This window comes from Ochotona princeps, chromosome 11 (assembly GCF_030435755.1).
Source record: "Ochotona princeps isolate mOchPri1 chromosome 11, mOchPri1.hap1, whole genome shotgun sequence".
In the NCBI taxonomy this organism is placed as follows: Eukaryota; Metazoa; Chordata; class Mammalia; order Lagomorpha; family Ochotonidae; genus Ochotona; species Ochotona princeps.
The window spans coordinates 6,348,584-6,371,622 of NC_080842.1; the positions used below are offsets into that span (position 1 = coordinate 6,348,584).

Consider the following 23,039-nt stretch of genomic DNA (forward strand, 5'->3'; position numbering starts at 1 on the left):
ACCTTTCATAAGATGGGACTCCTAGCTTCCAAGGACCACTGTGTTTTGTCAGTTTTGGCACACATTTAATCAGTATTGCCAGCAGTAAGAAGGGGTTGTAAAGGCTTAGTTGGACCCTTCATGTCATGTCACCTGCCTCTCCTGACACCACAAGGTGATTATCAAACTGCTTTTGAAAACCTTAGATGGACTTAGAAAGAAAGCAATACACTATTGTGTGCTAACAGATATTTGATGAAAACAACTCGGAAAAAAACTTTCAGGAGAAGCCTGGCATTAGAATTAGAAGCACCTGCCCTTTCGGCTCCCTCATTTCAGCTAACCTTATGTGGTATGTGCATCACACGGTGGTGTGTACACAGCCAAGTCATCCTCGTCTTCACAGAGGACCACTTCATATAAATGGGAGGAACTTTCAGGGCATTTCACAAGAGGAGCTAGGCCTGGAGCTCAAGTCTTCTACACCTCCAGCAGAGAACAGATGGATGCGTGCATGCTGGACTGCGTGAGAAGCAAAGGAAACTAAATGTGAAATAAGTGTAGGCCTTAGAGTTAGGGGAGAAGCTGGCTTCAGAGGGTCCAGGAAGAAAACAAGGTGGCAAGCATGGACAAAGACCTGGGCAGACTAAAGACATGTGTCCACGGTGATGGGACCTCATCAAGAACCTCCAAAGGGACTTTGGTCTTCTTCACTGGCCTAGCTTGGCACAGAAGTGATGACACCATTCCTAGAAGTCCTTGAACTGCAATGAACACATTAGCTTGGGCTGGAAAACAGAGAGAGTAACACTCCTGACGATGCCCAGGGGCAGGAACTTGAACTACATGCTGAGCAAGCGCAGCCTGGCCAGGAAGACAGAAAAGGGTAACTCACTCCTGTTGATGCCTGGGGTGTGGCCTATGGAGACCCAGGACCGAACTCCACGCTGGGCAAGCATAGCCTGGAAGACAAAGGAGGATTACTCACTCCTCACGATGCCCAGGGGCGGGGTCTTGAACTCCACACTGAGCAAGCATAGCCTTGCCAGGAAGACAGAAAAGGGTAACTCACTACTGATGGTGCCTGGGGTGAGGCCTATGGAGGCCCAGGGCTGAACTCCATGCTGGGGGAGCATAACCGCCAAAGCCCCCAGCCCAAGGGGCTACTCTGAGGACAGTGTGAGCCCTGCAAAAGATGACAGAACCCCCAAGAATCAGCACAACCAGCCTTGTCACCTGCCCTGAGAGCCAGAGGACAAAAGTGATGAAATGTTGAAAGTAAGAAATATTAAACTGTTTGCACACAAGGGCAGGCAGTAATCTGTATCTTCCGGCTCCAATTACTAGGCCCGCGTGAGTAGCAAGGAAGAGCTTTGAGGCTGTTGTCTACACGACACAAACATCACAAAGGATGTGAATAGTCAGGGCCTTTATTACCAGTGATTTTAGACATGGTGCTCACTTTCTCAGGATCTTCTCCAGTTCTTATGCTGGACACTTTTTAATTTAAAAGCTGCTGCCAAAAATATTTCACCTGTGTTTTTTTTTTTAAATTTTCTGAATAGTAATGTACTGTGTGTATGGGTTCTGCATCTCTTGTGGATGGCTTTGGAGTAAGCACAGGAAATTGATCCTCTGACTGTTCTCCTCTACTCTCTCATAAAAGCAAGTTTTCCTGGGATAAATACATAACCACAGCATAAAAGCTGCTGACATCATCAGCTGTGCTATACCGTTATCGGATCAGCCCAAAGAGAAAAGTGAATTTTCACTTTTTAAAAGAATTCATGAAAATTCACAGCGGCCATGCCCTCTCTAATAAAACCCATGGCTTTTTCCACTCACGGACTTCTTGTTTCATTAGTCATCAGACAGAGAACAAGACCACAGCAGCTTTGATCTCGTCACGGCCCGAGTATACAAAGTCAGGTTAGCTGAAATGATTCCGCTAACCTCACGCTGCTGCTTCATGGCAACCCTGTTTGTAGCAATAGTTAATGGAGCAACTGGCACCATTGTTCCTATTGGAGTTGACTGAATGGAAATATAATGGCAAGAGGTGGAGTGTGTTTGTCTTTAATCACCTGTCTCACCTTGGCCAAGCGAGCTCACCCCCTGGACTTGAGTTTCCCCACCAGGAAAATAACATTGTTCAAACAATAAACCCTCAGCTCCTTCCAACTCTGCAATCCTACTTGTATTTATCAGGCATAGCAGATGCAAAGATACCATCCAAACAAATGCATGAAGCTATAGTGGATCCCTCAGAACGTGTCTGGACCCCTCATTTCACAGGAAAGGCACTGCTGTGAAGATCTGCCCGTTTGACAAAGTATTGCTTGTGTCAATTAAAACAAGTCTCCAGACAGATTTTGCCAGGCAAACCCAATCACCTGATGCCGATGATAGAACTGCTCTGGTGTATAAAGTCTTACATGCAAATATAAGGTACTGATTGAACCTGTAGCACATATATTATTCAAAATCTGAATTAATGTAGCTTTCCAGCAGATCCAGAATACCCTGATCGTTATTCATTCAACAGAGAACTGAAATAAGAAATTCTGTGTCTGGCATGGAAATTTATGGAAAAGTTCTAAAGGAAGCTGTGTCTCATTTTCAACAGCAAGTAAGGAAGGGAAGAAGAACAGCATCCAGATATCAGGAGAAGACTACATGATGAACACAGAGTAGACGAGTTTGTTGTGTGTCTGTCCCTGTTCCCTCCACCATTCACTCTGCCCACAGATACTATCTGTCTAGGTTGGTGCCAAGGGAGAGCCTTGAAGTTTGAACTGCTTCTTCAGAATGTAAATAAAACTCCTGTTGATGGATTGTATGCAACATCATCCCACTGGATCAAAGGAAGCTCCAGGAACCCACATCAGAGGCTCTGGGTCTGCCTTCCCCTCCTGTGTCCCACTAAGTGACACCAGGCAGTTTCCTCGCTCTGCAGGGACTCAGCTCCCCCTGCACAGCCAAATGGAAGGAAAAAGACATCGCACTTGAGGCTGTTATAAAGATTAAATGAACCGACGAATGGGATATATATGCTACAACAGCTTTACAACTGTCAGTGGTAATTACTGATTTTATTACTAAGCTAGATTCAGCCGATTCGACTCTATATAAGCTTATCAAACCTAAGATCTTGCAACTATTATGTAATTTTTCTTTCATTGCTGTGAGATGAACAGATTATTTTAAACTTGCCTTTCATAGATTTAATGAATATACAGTAGCATTTTTTTCTGTGTGTACAGTGGTTGAGTCTCACTACTCATGGCAGTTCAGCTCCAGAAAGTCACCAGAAACACTCAATCAACAGTATTAGGCTAAGGTTCATGCACACTTGTGGTCACGTGACCAGCTAATCAGTATACGATCTTGCTTCTGTGTGTCTGTTAAGTAACAGGCCTCATTTAGCACTTGCATTATTAATTCATTAGCACTAAACTAAATCACTGTCTTTTGCATTTAAACAAAATCCAAACAACCCACAGATGCGTTTTCTTCATAGGGCACACTCCAGCCCTCTTGCACTGAGCAGCACTGCACAGCAGTTCCGCAGCCTCCTGGGGGGTGAAGTCACCAGCAACAATCACACTGCATCGGACTGCAGAAAGGACACTGCTCCCATCACATCGGGAGAGTGTTGCCTCATTTGAGCTCGCCTGGGAATGTGATTTCATTTTTCCAGAATTCTCCAGAGAATAACCAAAAAGTGTCATGGGCATTGATCTGGGTGTGACAAGTAAATTTAAATGAGTAGCTAAGTTTGCGAAAACAGTGTTCTCCAACAGGGTTCCAACTCCCTGCTTTTGCATCTGTATGCATTCATATGCAGTGGGGCCTTCATTCCACTCTCACGTGCAAAATTCAGTGTTTTATATTCATTTTCTGTTGTGTCATAATGGTTCTGTGATGTAAGTTACTTCCATAATTTCTATGAAGAAGAAATTGGGGTCTGAAGGGCTAAAGCAGCTTGTGAAAGGCACTGGGTGTAACCAGGATTCAAACCTCGGTCTGACTTGAGAAGTTGCTCACTCTCTGTGGCATTCTGTTCACCACCTGTTTCACAAAGAGAGGGGTTTTGGAAAATTGAGCCAAAGGACACATGTGGTGCTTCCTTCCAAATTGGAAAACCGCTATCTTTGATAACCACATTTAACTGAAATTTAAATAATTAAGTTGGCTTTGTTTGAAAATAAAACTATAGCCGTTCCAGGTCTATCATTATTTGACATACAAAGAGACTTCTGAAGTTACTGGAAATAGATATTATGAGAAAATGGTCCCTAGATTTCAAAAACCTTTTACCACCAAGAAACTTAGCTTTGAATGATGCTTTCCACAAACATTTTGAAGTTGCCTCATACTGCTTTCAAGTGTAACCACTCGAAACAAAAAATGCCTACTATGTGCTAAGAAGTACAAGAAAAGAGAAGCTCATGCGTGCGTGCATCGTACATGACTTATTCTTCGCATGCCTTGACTACTTCTGAGCCGAAGAGAGTTCCATGCAAAGACACTCCAGCACTGTGCTCTTCCCAGCTCCTAGTGCTATGACAGACAGACCACTCATGGCACCACCCAGCTCAGAACGGCCACAGATGAAGGATAGGGGATTGTGACGTTGGATATCATTCCTTCTTGGGCTAATGATGTCAGGGAGGTTTATAAAAGCAATCGTGCATAGTAGCCGTTTATCTATGAATGATGGATGTGGTCACCCAAGCTTTTATGGTGAAGCAGTAACTTGAAGGGGCAGTGTGTCAAGCAGGATAGATTAAACTCTCTTGCAACCACACAGAGCCCCAACGTATCACAATAAAGGTGTATTTCTTGTTCTTGCAAAGTCTGATGCAGGCGGAACGACCCTCTTCCATCTTGTAGGCTGGCCCTAAGGAATGTATGTTAACTCCACTCAATCAATCGACAGCCTGGGGAAGGCAGAAAGCAAATAGGTTTCAGATAAGCTGTGTCTTTGCCACAGACACAAATGAACCTTCTGATTAATCCTGGGTGCAGCACCTAAGCATTCTGATAACACACAACCTTCAATTATCACTTTGCTTCCTGCTAGAAAATAGCCTATAACAGAAGCAAGGGCTTTCTCCTCTTTACATTTCAGATTTCTTCTCATTCATATTCTCTTCCAGAAAAAAAAAATTGTTTTGGAGAACCGCTAAAATAGATGTTTTCTCCAGGATCTGGGGTAAGAAGATGGTTTCATTCTTATTCCAACTATCTTGCTGGTATGTATAGAAGAGAAGAAAAGGAGAAATTGCTAGCAGGGTTGGGATCTGCGATCTCTTTCAGCTACTGCCAGTTCAATAGAGTCGGCTCCTGTTCTGGGCTGAAAGTGCCCCCTTTCACCCCCAACACTCCTGCCCTGAGCCAATCTCAGTCTGTGAGTTTATGTGGAAACAGGGTGCTTGCAGATGCAATTGGTTATGCTAAGAAAAGTTCACCCTGGGTTTTCCTGTGTCTGGGTAAGACAAGAGGACACTCGGCCATGGGCAGCCAAGCAGAGTGTGCAGGGAAGTGATTGCCAGTCAGTGCTGGGGCTACCAGAAGGCAGGGGTGTCAGGGAAGGACACATGGCCCTGCCCACCCCTTGATTCTCAGCTCCCAGCCTTCCAAACATTGGTGGTGGGGAGGGGGGAAGAATTCTGTTGCTTGAGGCATACCATTCATTGGAATTATTGGTCTAGCATATTGGCAATCCTATAAGAAACTAAGGTAGATTGGACCTCAGATTTCAAGCAAGGATTAAAAATCTGAACATAGAAGCATATTGAGGTTTTGCCAAAATCTGATTATGATGTATTCTCTTAGGCTTTAATAAGTGTTTGGGGGTTTTATTTATTTATTTATTGAAAGAGTTATAGAGAAAGAAAAAGAGAAAATTCCCTCTGCTGGTTCACTCCCCATATGGTCGCAATGACCGGGCTTGGACCAGGCTGAAATGAGCAGAGTTTCATCTGGGCCCCCAACATGGGCTCTAGACCTAGAGGCCCAAGCACTTGCACCATCTTCCACTGCTTCTCCCAGGCCAATAGCAGGGGGCTAGATTGGAAGCAGAGCAGCCGGGACGCGAACCAGCACCCGTAGGGCACACAGCTGTATGGCAGGTGGTGTCTTCATCTGCTATGGCACAGCATTGGCCCCTTTGGATCTGGAGACCCAGCGCAGCCCTCAGCTACTGCTCAGAGCTTACAGATTCTCTGGGAAATTTTCATGCCCCCAACAAGTGGGAAGTCACTGGGATACCCCTTCATTATCCATAAGGCATCTCTCCAAGGCATACCTCTTCCATGGTCTGTTGCTTTCCATTACATCCTGTTCTCCAATACCTAGCATGGGGATTCCCCAGCCACCCAGCAGCATATGGCCTGGGATCTGCTTGCATTTTATGCACAAATTCATACTCTACCAATCTCTCAAATCATTCATCACCTACATCAGGGGGTAGGCAACATTTTACTGTAAAAGCCCACACAGCACGCATGGCAGGCTGCATTGTCCCTGTTGCAAACACCCAGTTCCACCTTTGTGGCATAATAGCAGTCACAGCAAATAAACAAACGTGGCAGTTTCGGGAAAGCTTCATACACACTGAAGCTTGAATTGCAATAATTTTCCCCATGTCATAAAATATTCATTTTTAAGCTACTGATAAACAAAACCATTGTCAGCCTGAAGGTCATAGAAAGCAAGTATTAGGCCAGATGTGGTCCTTAGCTCACGACTGGCTAATTCTCATTCAGGTCAGTGGTTAGCAACAAGGGCCATTGTTGTCTAGCAAGAAACACTGGGAGATGTCTAGAGGCATGTTTATCATCACAACTAGTGGGTGCTACAGGCACTAAAATGACAGAGGCCAGGTATTCTGCTAAGCATGCTACAATATACATGATCGCCTCTCTAATCTTCTACAACTACATATCACTAATAATGTACTTTAAATCTTGATCCAGATAAAGGGAACACTCCCTAACAAATCCTCATAGGGTAGTTCTCATTCTTAAACAACTCCCTTAGTGTTCCCTCAACCGTTTCCTCCTTCCTCTGTATCCCATTGCACTGCTCATGTCTGTTGTGCATGGTTTATCACAAACAGAGGCTCTGTCCCCTTGTACAACACAGGGAGCCATGGAAGGCCAAGGGGGATCTTCCATCACACATGTGTGTTACCAGGACACAGAATGCTCATTTCCAAAAAGTCAGCTACAAAAATAATGAAATCAAACCTCCAACCCACGTGGTCTCAAAGGGCAAGTGCCAGACAAGGGAATTTCATCTTTCAGAGAGGAGCCAGCCCTGCTGTCTGAGTGGGTCACCTGGCAACAGAAGGTTTCCAGGCTACGGGTGGTGCATACAGTGCTTGGCCAGAGACTGGCGGATCTTTGTGGTCTAGGTCACAGCACAGATAGGGTGGGAAAGGCTCCATTTAGAGACAGAATAGATGGCTTCCTGCTGCCCCTCCTAGAATAATCCATCACAAGCCCACGAGCATCTACGGAGCAGAATCTCAGAAGTCACCAAGCATTATGGGAGGCGGGGACACTGAGGGCATCCCTGATTTTGCAGGATCACCTGCTCTGTTCTATCCTGCCTCCAATGACACTCTGACGCCCTTTGCATGACCTCATTTTGGTCCTGATGGTGTCACAGCTCATCTGTGTCTACCCCTACTTCTCATCTCCCCCCACCCACCCACACACACACACACACACACATAGCCTCTGCATTGGCCGCAGCTCTTCTTAATTGAAAGTGTCACAACTTGACATCCAGGCTCTACCAATGCCTCTCACAACTCCCTCAGTGTATGCCCCCAGCCCCAGCACACACAGGAAAGCCTGGGAGCTGCTTCTCGGGAGCTGGGCTGTGACCTCTACTTCCATCTAAACCTCTGTTCACATCTGCGCCCTTGTTCTTCCCTATTAGTTCACTATCCATTTCCCCTATCTGCCCACTCACCCTGCATTCATACCCTAGGTTTCTGTGGCCCACACCCTGGTCTAGACTTCTACACTGGTCTTGTCAAAGCAAGGGTTGATGAGGAAGAACATGTCATCAAGCTCCGGCATGGAATATGAAAGAAGAGAAAATAAGCATGGGGAGGCAGTTCCCACACAGAGAGTCTGCAGACCAATGGATGGGGTAGACTAATCCTACAGAAGTAGCTTTAGACAACAGACAACAAAACAACTGAATGTAATGTTATATGCATACCACAGAGTTCAGGCAGTGAATTAAAACAGCTGTGTGTCCTGAGTACAGGGAGCTAACCTTTTACTTTTTCTCTTTATTACTTATTTGAAAGGGAGTGAGCAAGAAGTGGGGAGGGGGAAGGACAGAGAAAGATCTTCCGTCTGCAGGTTCACTTCCCAGATGCTCACAACAGTTGGCGTTGGACCAGACCAAAGTCAGGATCCATGTAAGATGTCCCACATAGGTCCCAGGGGCCCAAGCACTTTAGCTGCTACCTGATGTCTTCCAGGGTGGGGACTGTCAATCTGGAACCAAACGCACAGTCAGGATGCGAATGCAGGCCCTCCGGTATGGGAGGTGGACACGCCGTGCAGCATCCTCTCCTGTGCATTTCACACCCACTGCCAGGAGCCGCACGGACTGAGCTCTGACAGTGAGGCAGTCTGTGCCGACAAGCACATCTCACACAGGTATAATCGCCAAGGGAACTCTGGGAAAAGGAATTCAGGATGACTAACAAGAGCAGGGGTCAGAGACGGCCGCTGTCGGAGCCCTCACTACACTCACCCTGATTCCCCATGAGCAACTGCTACTTCAGAGACCAGCTGAGACCCACTCTGGCTGGCAGATGTGCAGCAGGAAGGAAGGGCATTTCAGATGGTGAACAGATCGGGGAAGAGACAAGCGGTCCAGGAGACCCGCCATTTGGGAATAAGCACTGAGGGGACAAAGATAGAAAAGATGGAAGATGTAGAGGGTCTAAACTGAGTCAACACCCACAAGCTAGCCAGATAAATGTGCTCCAAATAGTGAGAAGTGGTCAGCAGATGTGTCGCACAGTGGAATGCTCAGCAGAGAGGCCCTGACACCAGGAGAGCCCATCACACTTCAGGCTCAGCACTAATCACGGGTAGGACAGCACTAATCACGGGTAGGACAGCATCCTGCACGTTACATTTGAGGATCTTCAGAGAAAAGTATGTGAAATATTCAAGGGAGTACCCTGTTTAGCCAATATTTACTTAGCTCAGTGCAGTGATTTTCCAAATGTAAGACACATTTGGGGCAGCCGTTGTGGTGCAGCAGGTTACCAAGCCTCAGTTGGTATTTCAGCCCCTGGCATCTGGCCAGCTCCCTACCAATTCCCCGCGCCCCCCCCCCCCCCCCTTGAAGGCAGCACACAGTAGCTCAGCTGCTTGGCTCTCCATCGCCCAGGGGAGAGATCCAGATAGATTTCCTGATCTTGGCTTCAGCCTGGCCTCGTCCTGGCTGCTGTGGGCACTTGGGAAGAAACTAGCAGGTGGAATGCTTCACTCTCTGCCTCTGATTATTATGGTCTCTCAGAGATACACCCCTAGGTATTTCTCTGCCATGCTAAACAACCACTGCTTCACTTACAGTCCCTCAAGGAACAGACTTTCCCCCAGCCATTCATTCCCGACTTCTCTCCTCTACAGCCTTCCAGCAGTGTGGCTTCTCTTATTCTACTGTGAATGATCTGCCTGGAGCAGCCTCCCTCTCATCTCCCATGTGGGAATGAGCCCACACAGAGGGTGGGTCTAGAGGCCTTCCTCACACTTTGACCTTTGCAGCAGGAACTAGCAAAGTATGCACCAGAACAGAAATTCTGAAATATACTTAATCGGCCATAACTGGATTGGTCTTTGCCCTGGCACTTGTGCCAAGGTATTCAGCAACTCCAGTCAATAGGCTCTTGATCTGGCAAAGGCCACTCAGATTGCAGATGATTCTTCAGGACACTTCATTGATGCCTAATCCAAGTACATCCTGAGGCAGAGGGAAGGTGTGACTTACAGACCCAGTTGTTCATGCTCCTTAGAAGAATAGCTCGGAGAAACAATGAGTTGTGCTTCAATTATCCCTACCCAACAATCACTATGAGTCAAGAGTTCCTTACTCACCCGAGGGACAGGTTAAACCCACACCTGGGCAGGGAATTGCTTCTCTCTGGCACCTTGATCCAGCTGGCTGGGTTTGAATATTCCTTCTTCCCTTTTGTTTCCATTAGGGATGCAATTTCAAGCCAACCTGGTTGATTAGGCAGAACAGTGCCTAAGGCACTGTCAAAATCCTGCACACATGGCTACTGGGTCTGCTACAGACAGCAAGGGGCAGTGGCCATGCTGATTCCATGCAAGGAGCAAAGCAGCCTGCATCTGGTAGTTCAGGAGACTTACACTTGACTGGTCCCTGCCAGTACCTCTTGGTTCTTGTCCTGTTCATACAGAAACTTGCACAGGGGAATCCACCTCCACCTGTGCCCTATTTGGGGGAGCTAGTTGATGGTTTCCTATCACTGAGGCTCCAGATCCAACACCCTAGTCTTACATGACGGTGTCCTGCCCTGCTCTTAACAGCCTTTCCCGACCCCAGGATTGTAAGCAGACTTTCCTGCAGCCAGCTTCCTGCTTGATCACTTGCATGCTCTCTGACCACCACACGGTCTCTTCCTACCAACTTGTCACCTAATTGTGCTCACACTCACACCTGATGGCTTACCTCCCTCCAGCATTTTGTTTACTCTGCTCCCTACCAAAGGCTAGGGGAGAAGGCAGCCAAGCCAGGCCCTCTAATTTATCTGGCGCTTCCACTTTCCAAGATTCTGTTTTGTTCTGAGAAGAATGAATGAGAGGATCTACCGCAGGAGGATGATGTGAGCTGAGTGCAAAAGGCAGGTGCTTGCACAAGGAAACTCAAGCTTGTTTCTCCCGACCCAAGCCACAGCTGTCACTGCGACTTACCCAGCCTATCCCCATTCCCTTCTTGCAAGTGCTGAGCTAGCCCTGTGGACAGGCAGGACTAGGCCATTAAATAAAGCCTGCACTCTAAGTGCTTTTGATTTTTTTTCCCTTTGGAATATATTGATGACGACTAATAAATTACCACTGAGTTCTGTGTACCAGCTCCAAGGGTATTTGAATGCAGTAAAAATAACCCGGTGCTTGGTAGTCTTAAGGATGTATTTAAATTCACAAAGAACTGGTTTTGCCATGTGGCGATTTTTTTTTTTCACAGAAATAATAACTCTCAATTTGCTAATCGATGCAAGCAACAAAGATACAGTGTGCTCTCTTCCATCACTACCTGCGAAATTAAATTTAACAGCAAGGCAGAGAGAACACATGCGCTGCTTACTCATTCCTGGGAAACAGGTACATATTTTCCCCCCATCGTTTCTGTACAGGGTCTATTTTAAGAGTGGGTCGCAAGGTGACTGAGCCAACCTTTTCAAGAGCAGGAATTGGGACTTGCAGCCGAGGGCCGCTCACCAAATGCCAGCACGCAGAGTGTTCCCCCAAACAAGCAGAGCTTGTCTCTGCAGTTCATAAGCTGTACAACCCCCTTGTGAGCCTGAATGTCACAGCCACCTTTGCCAAAACAATACTCCTTCGTTAAACTAAGTAGAAAAATACAGTGAAAAGATCCCTTGCTATTCTCTGGGTGGAAAAAAAAAGACTTTTTTTTTTCCTTCTGAAGAAAAACACTGGCAAGGAAGAAAGCCAAGGATTATTTGAGACTCCCTCTGATTTCCAAAATACCACTTAAAAAATAATTACACCCACGATCTATGCACAATTCATTAGGCAGCAAAGCAAAAATGCGCTACAAAATTTTAATTGTATCGGAAGAGCAGACCTCAAGTTAAACACCCCCAGTTCCTTGGGTTGTGACCCAATCTAATAGCATCCTTGCCACGACAGAAAGCCCCAGTCCAGTCCAGGCAGGCTCCCCTGACATAATGGGAACAATAGCAGTTGAACACAATGACTTAGAGACCCTTGCAGAACATTTCCGGAGGGGCAAACTGAAGGCCAAATCACCTGTTATCAATATTTAAACTTCTATTTGTCAAAGTGAAAAGCTCCAAGACAAAATGACAGGAATGCTGTGCCTGGGGGGGAAAGAATGTGAATCTCACTGCAACGTGAAGTGTGTTTTTCTTCCCCGGGAGCAGTTTTTCTCTCAGCCTCTCTTCTACACACCCAAGGTAAGAAAGGGGTGGCAATAGGCTTCATTCTACAGAGCTTAGGGGCGTGGGATCGCCTATCTCTCTCTGTCTCTGTCTTTCTCTCTCTCTCTCTCTCTCACACACACACACACACACCCACGCACCCACGCACCCACGCACACATGCACACATACAATACACTCTGTTATCCACATTGATTGCAGAGTGAATCTAAAGAAGGACATGACAGATACGAACAGACAGGAGGTAACCCCCTGCCCTGGCAACGTGTAAACAGCAGTGCAGTAAATACAAACCACTGTATTATTCATCAACAGGGACCAGATTGACAGAATGAGGCCCTGCCACATAATGGTCATAGGACAGCAGGCTGCTGTCATGGGTCCCCATCCGTCCCCAGGGACTCTGATGCTAGCTTCCACCAGTCGCCCCCAGATGCTGGCAGCCACCTGTACGCAGACAATGTTCAGCTCCTGGTGCCTCCCCCAGGGTGACTGTTGACACACATACCTGTGGTCTTTAATGGGGTTTTCTCTCCTAGCAACAGTTTTAACCTTTTGGCGTGGATTTTGCCTTGGTAATGCGAGTCGGCCACCACCGCCGAGGTGAAGGACATGTTACAGAGAGTGCAGCACTTGTTTTTATCCACCATGTCAGCATCACTTCCCTGTGTGGGAAGAAAGAGAAAACAACCTTAGAGAGAAATCTAGCAACTACGAAGGATGACAGTTCGTTTTTTGTTTTTGTTTTCTGTTGTTCATTTGCAAATGAGATGTGTCACACACACCAACTTAGGAAAATGTCCGGTTTTTTTTTTGTTGTTCTGCCATCGCTTTCTTCTTCCACGACCCTTCTTGTCAACGCTTGCTCACTGGCTGATTTCAACATCCATTTATTCAGCGGCAACTAATGCCAGACACTGAACTACAGGAATGAGTTACTCCGAGACAAGCAGAACCCACAAGGAAGCAGGAGCACATTGTGTCTGGCACGGTAAGGAAAGAGCTGCCTCTAATTGCACCCATTATGCTCATTAAAGTAAGTAAAATATCAGAGTTCGCATGGCCTGAAATATTTAGCACGGATTATCATTTGGCATTCAGTTCTGCCATTCACCAATTTGAGCCTCACCAGGATACGTGGCTGTGAAGTTCAAGCCTTTAAAAAAAATTTCTACTATTTGAAGGAATTGGACATTTTTCATAACTAACTCACATATATATCATAAGGTTATGGTGACGGAGCTGGCTGCATTTCCTGGGAGTTTGTGCAGTCGCCTCCAAGAAAGGTAATCCGGAAGATGCGACACCAAATGCTTAAAGCCAGCCCCATTTCCATTCCTTTGTAAGACTTAATGAAAATGAATCATGATTCAAAAAAAAAGTAAATCCTTTGTCAGACTGCATGGCCTGGCTATTGTGCACCCGGGTCGTCAATTACCCGTGTTTATGCCAGGGGAGATAAATCCATTGCTTCGCCTCCTGCCTCGTTGGAAATTGGGGGTAGAGTGGGTTCTAAGATAAGGGCTCATCTAGCTCCTGATGGCGCAACAGCGGCCAGCATCTCCTCACCAGCCGAGAGGACTGGGCCCCGACAGCGCCTTCTCTTATTCCCACATGCCGTGTGGGAGTGTGATTGAACATTGCACGTGGAGGAGGATGAGGGTCTGGACAGGATGGAGGAAGAACACTGTATATTTTTTTCTGCATAGTGATGAGATATCCGTCCAGACTGCTGAGGGAAACGTTGCCTTGTAGATTCTGTGTGACTTCAAACATGAAGCTGTTCCTCCGCAAGGCAGCAGTTCGTATGACGTTGACAGAGAGGAAGCGGGGGCTAGGAGAGAGGAATTGCTCGGAAGTTTAGAGCTGGGCAGAAGGGAGAGATCTCAAACAGCAGACACGGGCAATGGGTTTGCCTTCTGGAGAAGAATCTGCTGGTCAGCGGAACAGGCAGAGACAGGTGAGGGTAGCTTCCCCTCTGCCACCATCACATGGAAGCCAAAGAGAGGGCTGCATATCCTACAGAGGGAAGACCCCAAGAGTGCCAAGGAGTGGCAAATCACCAGGCTTCCAGAGGGTCGCAGCCACAGTGGAGAGAGGACTGCTCAGACCCAAACTGGTGCTTTCCCATCACGTAGTACAGAGCATGTGTTGGTCCATCGTTTCTAAAGGGAAGCCTGTTGACTGATGCCATGGCACAGCAAGCTCATCATTCACTCTATGGCACTGCCATCCCATTTGGTTGCCTGTTCACATCCCAGCTGCTCCACGCCAGCTCTACAGTGGATCTGGTTCTCTGCCTCTGGCCTGGCAAGGCAGAGGAGAGTGGCCCAAGTCCTTGGGAACCTGTACCACTGTGCAAGACCCGGAAGAAGCTCCTGGCTCCTGGCTTCTTCAGAACAGCTCAGTCCTGGCGGTCACAGCAATTTGGGGAGTAAACCAGTGGATGGAAGACTTCTCTATCCCTCCTTGCTCTGTAAAATTTGCCTTTCAAATAAAAATAAATACATCTTTATTAACCAAAGGGAAGCTTGTCAAGATGAACATAGGTGTTTGAGTTATCCTACTTTTTAAGCTACTTGTTTGTATGCTGTAGATCAATATGTATAATTAGAAAAAATTGGTCAGGAGCTCAGAAGGCAAAGTTCAGCCCATAGAAAAGGCCTATTTAGGGGCCTGGTGCAATGGCGTAGTGGGGGGCCCTCCGAGGCGATGGCGTAGTAGTTAAAGTCTTTGCCTTGAACAGCCTAGGATCCCATATGGGTGCCGGTTCTAATCCCGGCGGCCCTGCTTCCCATCCAACTCCTTGCTTGTGGCCTGGGAGAGCAGTCGAGGATGGCCCAAAGCCTTGGGACCCTGCACCCTTGTGGAAGACCTGGAAGAGCTCCTGGATCCTGGCTTTGGATTGGCTCAGCTCCAGCCGTTGTGGCCGCTTGGGGAGTGACCCATCAGACAGAAGATCTTTCTCTCTGTCTCTCCTCCTCTCTGTATAACCACCTTTCCAATAAAATTAGAAAAAGAAAAAAGTAAAAAAAGGTCTATTTAGAATTTCTGCACTCCTGCTGTGTCTGGGACAGTTCCAGCCCAGCACAGCCTTCCTCCCTGAGCCTTTAAAATGGAGAACTGTCAACAGTCCAGAGGCAGGGAGCTGCCATGAGCCACAGTGTGCTCAGAGCTAGCTTCCAGGAAGTGAATGGTGCTTAAGCTGAGCAATCGTCAATGGTTTTCTGATATCTGTGTATGAAAACCACTTTTAAGGACCTAGTACGTGTGTCAGATACTGTGCTAAATGAGCACAGCCCCGCTGCCTGGTATCAAAGAGGCTGGAACTAGAGTAGCCAGAGGAAGCAGAGCAAAAATAACGGCAAGTATTCAGATCCAGGAAACACACTCTCCCATGGATTCCCACTCAGCCAGTTGTTAGGAGCAACGCCCATTGTGACAAATCAAGCCTGTGTATGTGGGTTCTGTCCTCCAGTTTTTCTCACGCTTGTAAAACCCTTCCCTAGCATTTCCTGCCCACCCCAGTCTTGCATAGCCTGTCTGCACAGCTCGGTTGCATCATGCTTCCCTTCTTCCGCAGTTCCTCCTGACTCCCTCTACTGACCTAGGGAAGTGGGAAGTGGGCTTAGAGTCCTCTGGAGGTGTCGTCCACTGTTACAGGAGAACATCAATTCACCACATTCAGTTGCCTTTTGTATTTATACCCCTCATGGCACTGCCAAACTCCCTCAAGGTCAAAGACAGTGTGTGACAGCAAAAACCCAGCGCATGGTACCATGCCCGCTTGAAGGGGAGGGAGCAGAGGGTCAAGCAGCCCAGCAGTCAAAAGGCGAACAGCACAGGAGGTCTGGCTGCAAGGCAGGCCCTCAGCCCAACAGGAAGATGACCAGCAAAAGCAGCAGAGATGACAATAGCACATGAGCTAGCTTGAGGCTTCAAGGAAGTGAACATATTCCCAACAAGTATGTTAGTTTTGAGACCAAATTTCTGTAATGTAAAGGCAGGATCCAGCCACTTATCTATCTCCCTTGCCTGTCCTTTATCAAAAGCAATTCATTAGGCCCAGCACAGTAGCCTAATGGCTGAAGTCCTCACCTTGCATGCACCGGGATCCCATATGGACACTGGTGTGTGTCCCGGTGGCCCTGCTTCCCATCCAGCTCCCTGCTCGGGGCTTGGGAACACAGTAGAGGATGGCCCAAAGCCTTGGGACCCTGTACCCACGTGGGAGACCTGGAAGAGGCTCCTGGTTCCTGGTTTTGGATTGTCTCAGCTCAGACCATTACGGTCACTTGGGGAGTGAATCAGCCAGCAGATGGAAGATATTCCTCTCTGTCTCTACTCTTCTCTGTATTATCTGCCTTTCCAATAAAAATAAGCCAATCTTAAAATAAAAAGAAGCAATTCACTGACATGTGGGAGGGAGACAGCAAGCCCACCCAGCAAGGTTCTAATCATTCGACTCAAGAAAGTACTTGCTTCTCTGAGAAGAAGAACTTGGCTGGCCAGTGTTGTTCGGAGGGATTTGCTTAGGGGAATTCCAGGTGCCAGGTGTGGGATGGAAGTTACTTACCACTTACACGTAATCCCCAAGTCAACGGACGCACATCCGCCCATCATAAAAATTCCCTGAAGATTATGGCACCACCAACCAATCAGGTCAAGATCACAAGCATCACTGACCAATGAGGAAAATGAACACGAGCCGATGACTCACCTCCCAACCCAAACTTCAATCCACAAGCGTACTCAGGTTTGGGGGTTTATAGTAACACCTCCAACTAGTTTGCCCAAGTAGGCGGCTGTTTGACAAGTCTCCTGATGATGGATTTAACACAGAAGCCCCGATTGCTGCTCTCTTCGGCATCTCATTCCCGACACACGGGTTTAGCAGAAAAGCAGTATCAACTGTTATGCAGTAAGACATCATAAACCATGGTCAAGAAAGTTGAGGTACTGGACGATAGAGGGGCTAAGGTGCCCTGAGAAGTCAGGCAGACTGTCAGGGCGCTGGGGAAATACTTGAGGGAAGATTTTGCTAAACGGGTCAATGTAACTCACCCAACACCACCAGGAATATCATCAACTCTAACAACGCAAACGCCCTTGACACAGCTCCCCAGAAATAACATCGTGTTTAACCGATGGCCTGCAAAGTATCTGAATTTAATTGTGTATTCCCAACTATTTAAATCCCAAATTAATGGCTCCCTGCAACCACAGATCAAATCATCCTCATTAGCATCCCCCACCACACCCACGGCAAGGATGAAATCTATAGATATTTTATACATTTTGATGAATTGACCTCCATTAATATACTTCAATTTTCTGGATAAAGAATTGACAACCCCGCCCCCCCCCCAGCTATCAAATAAATGAAGGAGAATCTTAAAATAATCTTTAAAAATATGAGTTTCAAACTGGAGGCAATACTCAGATTTCTTTTTAAATGCAGTGTCCACAGTACTGAAGGAATGAGACTGGGGTAGGGTAGGGAGCGGGGCAGTGTCTTAAGACAGTCTAGCCCAAGTTAAGATATGTTAGGAAAAACTCGGTGAGGATGAAAACCCCAGCTAACTGCAGCTAGAAATCTCATCCTGAAAGACCTCTCTCTTTTTGAAAAGGATTCTTTTTGAACTTTACTCATGTGATAGCCTTCATGTTCACTTACCTCTGGTCACCGTAGAAGGCTAAGAGCCACATTTTCAGAAGGAGTCATTCTGTGAAACTGCCCCCCTCTGTCAAAACAACCTTGACTGCTTAGATTTGTGGCTTGTGGTTTTGTGTGTTTGTTTGTTTGTTTTTATCTTTACAACCTCTGGAAACCATCTTAGTAGAAAATAGTACATTAAGCAACATTTATTAAAAAAAAAAAAATTGGAAGAACGAGGGACAGCCTGGATCTTCAGCCACAGCCCTCTCGCTCCCCACTTACCTCTACTCCGGCAGGGTAAATGTCAGAAATATAGGTCAAAAAATAGGTCAGGAGACATCAGGAGGGACACGTCCTCCTCTGCTCACGGCCTGGCAATGTGGCTGAGCTTCAGACACTGGCTTCTTCGGCACACCCTCATCAACAGGACAGCAGCTCACTGTTGAGCGCAACAGGCTCACTTGCAGAGCAGAAATTCCCAGCCAGAAGAGAGAAGCTGGGAAGACCAGAGATCACTTTCCCCACCCTCCTACGAAAGCAAAGCTTGCAAAGAGCAGGCCTTACTCCCTCTCCATTAGGAGCTGTTCCCATAAGAACAACAGAGGAGGAGCACCGTGCCATCAGACAGCCCCCAAGCTGTCGCCAAAGGACCTGACTGTGTCTGGAATACAGTATGGACAGATGTAGGCCTAGGAGTGCTGATGATCCTCCTAGAGAAACCTGACAGTGGCCCCAAAAAGCAACAAACAACAACATTTGCCCCTCAGCTAGTTCACCAGAGAACCCTAAGCTAGACAGCTGGGAAGAGCCTCCCGCGTTAGAACAAAGACCTGGGACTTGTGGCAAGCTTCATCCCTAGAAAAAGACCTGCAGTCAATGAGCTCAGTGTGGGCAAAATCAGCAGTGTCAGCCCCTCACCAGAAGGACAGCCAAAGGGGCTCCTGCAAGAAGCCACACAGCCCAGAAGGGCTGCAGGCTCCTGAGCAGTGCCACGAGTGGAAAGCCACAGAGCTAAAGCAGTCTTGCTACAGCAATGCAGAAATAGATCATCACAAAACCCAGGTGGATAGGGGAGTCTGTGTTTAACATTGCTGCATTAAGCGACCAGTTGCCAACAGCAAAAAGAAAGTATATAAGCATGCAAATGATACGTAAATATAACTCATACACAGAAAATAAAAGAGGGCCTAGATGTTGGCTTTAACAGATAGTGACTGAAAAGCACTTTGAAAGATTTGGGACAATTAGAATGCTTTTTTAAAAAGTTAGCACAGCTTTAATGAGTTAAGGAGTGAAGAATGATAGCATCTTTTCACACAGAGGCTACTGATAAAGAAATAGAAATTATCAAAAGGAACCAATAGGTAAAAAATGCAACCGCTCAAATGAAAAGTCCACTAGATGGCCGCAGCGGGAGACTTGAACTGACACAAGCAGTGATTCCGGGAGTGAAGAAGCACAAGAACCCAAATGAAAACTTCCCCGGAAAGCCTCAGCAGTGGATTTGAACCGACAAAAGCATCTGTGAACTTGAAGACAGGTCAACAGAGATCATGCAATTCAAAATTCAAAAAGAGAGAGAAAATGGAAGAGCGTCTGGGAAATGTGGGTCGCTGGGAAGCACATAAACGTACGCAGAAAACGGCACGTCGCAAGCAGGAAAGAGGAAAAGGAGACATGTTCTAGAAGCAATGACTGAATGTTTCTCCAGTCTGAAGAGCAATGTTCCTCCATGCCTTTGAGAAATTCAAAAGCTTCAAGTTGGGTTGTGCCAAAGCACGTCATGGGTGGGTGGGTCAGGAGGACAACCCTGAAAGCCCAATCAAAGGCAAACTGTTGGAAGCAAAACATCCCATCGGAGGTGCCGTGCTGGGCTGCATCAGGTAAAACTACTGCTCTCAAAGCCGCCATTCCACGCAGGCCACTCCCACTTCTGAGCCAGCTCTCTGCTAATGGGCTGGGAAAGAGGCGAGGCATGGCCCAAATGCCTGGGGGAGCTGCAAGGTGTAGAACTGTGTTTGACAAATGACAACACAAAGTGGGTAAGTGGGAAGCAGAGCTGCACGGGAACAAAAAAAAAGATCCTTGGCCCGCGACTGAAATCCACAGGAGCACACGGAGGGCGTGAGGGCGGGCAGAGCACGAGCCCGACGGTAGCAAATACTAAAGTACAAATCTACACTTGCTCTCATTCATTTCCCCAGCTTCCATAAAGACGCAAAATTGCACATCCAAACATCTGCATGGCTCTGGCATGCATGATCACAGTGACTAAGACAAAAGATAGGGGAATCCCCAGATGTCTGAACCAGAGGTCCTGCACTGGCTTCCTTAGCCACTGGCATGAACCAGAGCAGCCAAGGGCTGACCATGTTTCCAGGAGACGAAAGGAAGTGATGGGGACGTTAAACAGCCTAGAGATGCTGAAAGCTGGCAGAGAACCATGCCAGGTGCTACCTCAGCTCCCTGGAGCTACTACAATAAGACTGTCCCCAGACACTGTTCTATCTTGGAATATAGCAGGGAGCCACAGTCAGGTAATTTACATTGGCAGCGAGCAGGCTCCAATGCACTCTGCAGCCACAGGATTGCTGGGCACAGGTCCTGGAGCCATGCTCAAGTCACCCTGTGCAGGTTGGAGAAGCTTAGATCTGCTTCTTAGAATGCAGCAGCAGCAGTAGCAGGTGATTCACAAGTCCTGAGGACAAGATCCGAGGAAGGGTCCTTCTGCATCTCCTAACACGGAGTGCCGAGTGGCCAAAGCAGAATCCCAGCATCACCTTTACATGCCCACTCAGATGTGTAGGCATCAGTGTACGAACGCAGGAAACATGGACACGCAAGGAAGCCTGGCGCCTGCACAATCTGACCAGAAATAGATCCTCACTTGAAAGAAACCTACGAGGTTCCTGGACAAGGATTCAAAATAATGATCCTAAAAATCTCAATGAATCTAAAGAGAACAAGACAGTTTTTTTTAAGTGAGTAAAACAATACATGATATGAATGAGAAATTCAGCAACAAGATTGAAATCACAAAAACAACCTAGAGTTAAAAACTAACCAGGGAACCAAAAATTTTTTTTAAAAAATTGAGGATTTCAAAACACAATAGACCAAATGCAAGGAAGATTTTCTGATATTAAGAATAAGTGTCTTGAGGTGATCCAACCAATTAAAAATAAAAATAATTCCAAAAAATGAAGAAATCCTATGAGACTTAAAGGACATAACCCAACAGAAACATAAGAGAAGGAAAAAAGGCTTTAAAATCTATTTGATGAAATCACAATTAAAAATCCCCCAAGTCTTGAAGTAGATGTGACCATCCAGATAAAGCAATCTTGAAGAACCCCAACCAAATTCAAACAAAACAAAATACAGTCAAACTGTCAAAAGTTAGAGAAAACAAGAGAATCCTAGAGATAATGGAAGAAAATTTCAGGTTCTATACAAAAGAAAACCCATTCGATTCACAATCAAAGCCCTACAGACCAGAAGAGAATGCAATACGTTCAAGCTTTAGCAAGAGCAAGAATGTTCCCATGAGGAATCCTATACTCAGCAAAGCTAGCTCTCACAAGTCAGTGAGAAAGAAGGCCTTTCCCAGACAAAAACTGTGATGGTTCCTCAGTCAGCATCAGAGGACTTCTGCAGAAGTCCTACAGGAAGCCCTACCTATCTAGGAAGGAACACAAAATCACTACAAGTCCTCATGAGAATTCACCAAAGACACACAAAAGAGAAACCAGAGAATCCAAGCTGATTACACAGCAAGCTGCCAAACCACAAGTTACAAGAAGTTCATCCCCTTCCCCAGAAATAACAAGAAGAAATAACACATTGGGAAACAATATTTTCACCCACTTTTCCCCAACCCTTCATCTTTCCCACCCTGATCAACCATGTAATCATGATGACAATTTACAAAGAAATTCTGAAAGAAACATGCAGTAGGCTACCAACAAAATGGCATGTTAGTCTTGTTCTAAACATTGAAGAGTTAAGTTTCCCAGTCAAAAGGTACAGATTGGCCAAAAGGACACAAAAACAACCAGCCAAACAAACAAAACTAGAGATCGACAACAAGCACAAAAGAAAACAAATTCATGGAAATTGAATGACTGATCACTGAAGAAATAAAAGAGTAACAAACATTTTTTAAATAAATGAGAAGGGAAATAGAACCTATGAAAGCATGTGGGATACAGGGAAAGAACAATTAGCAGGGATGTTTATAGCATTTTCTGTATCCCTCTAACAGATAGATACATTACTGGACAGGAATCCCCACTCATTTGCACACTCATGGTTATAAAAATATGAAATTCACCTCCTCAGAAAGAGAATATCTAAATTCACTACACCCCTGTAGGAAAATAAAACAAAACAAAAATAGCAAGTCATTTTAAGCCCAAATCAGTTTCTCCATGCATAGACTGTTGTAGTTACTTGCAGAGCTGGTAAAATACATTCAAACATGATGGATACAGAACAGGGAAGTGGGGGAGCCCCCTGAGCAGCCAGGTTGATAGATCATGTCTTCACCTATGTGTTACGTCCAAAGACGGCTGCTGACACGTCACAAGACGTGTCACTTAGCCTCAATGAACCAGCAACGTGATCTCCAGTCACTGCAGCTGGTCACTGCAGACCCAGGAACAGAACTGGTCACAGTCCTGTCCAGCTTAAACAAGGTTGCAGGAAAGAGAGCCAAGTAATCACAGTGGGAAAAGTAACCATTATGGAACTGCAAGTTGCTGTGCAGGCGATATGCAAAAAACTATTAGAGGCTGTTAGTATGATTGGCAGCCACTGGAAGCTTACCACTGAGCATGGAGAGACAGATTTTTGTTGTCCATGGTTTCAGAAGCAGTGCAAATAAACACTCAAGGACTTAGAACAGGAAGCACAAATGAGACCCAAAGGTAAAGAAGCAAGAAACAATAAAAATCGCAAGAGAAGGAATGGAAATTCAACCTGAGGGCACCAGCACAGTGGCATATTGGGCTAATCTTCTACCTGCAGTTCCAGAGTCCCAACAGTAGATATTTGCATCCCAGCTTTTCAAATTCCAATCCAGCTCCCTACTGATGGCCTAAGAAAATGGCATAAGATGGCCCAAACCCTTGGATCTCTATACTCCTGTGGGAAAATCAGGAGAGGCTCCTGGCTCCCAGGTTTG

General features: G+C 46.3%; 1 protein-coding gene across 1 annotated transcript in view; it reads right to left on the bottom strand.

Moving 5' to 3' along the window:
• Window positions 1–23,039, bottom strand: part of ZMAT4 (zinc finger matrin-type 4) — a 336,711-nt gene that overhangs the window by 190,618 nt on the left and 123,054 nt on the right. The window contains exon 3 of the mRNA XM_004592728.2: window positions 12,704–12,860. Coding sequence (XP_004592785.2) covers window positions 12,704–12,860 — 157 coding nt within the window. The remainder of the gene's footprint in view (window positions 1–12,703; window positions 12,861–23,039) is intronic.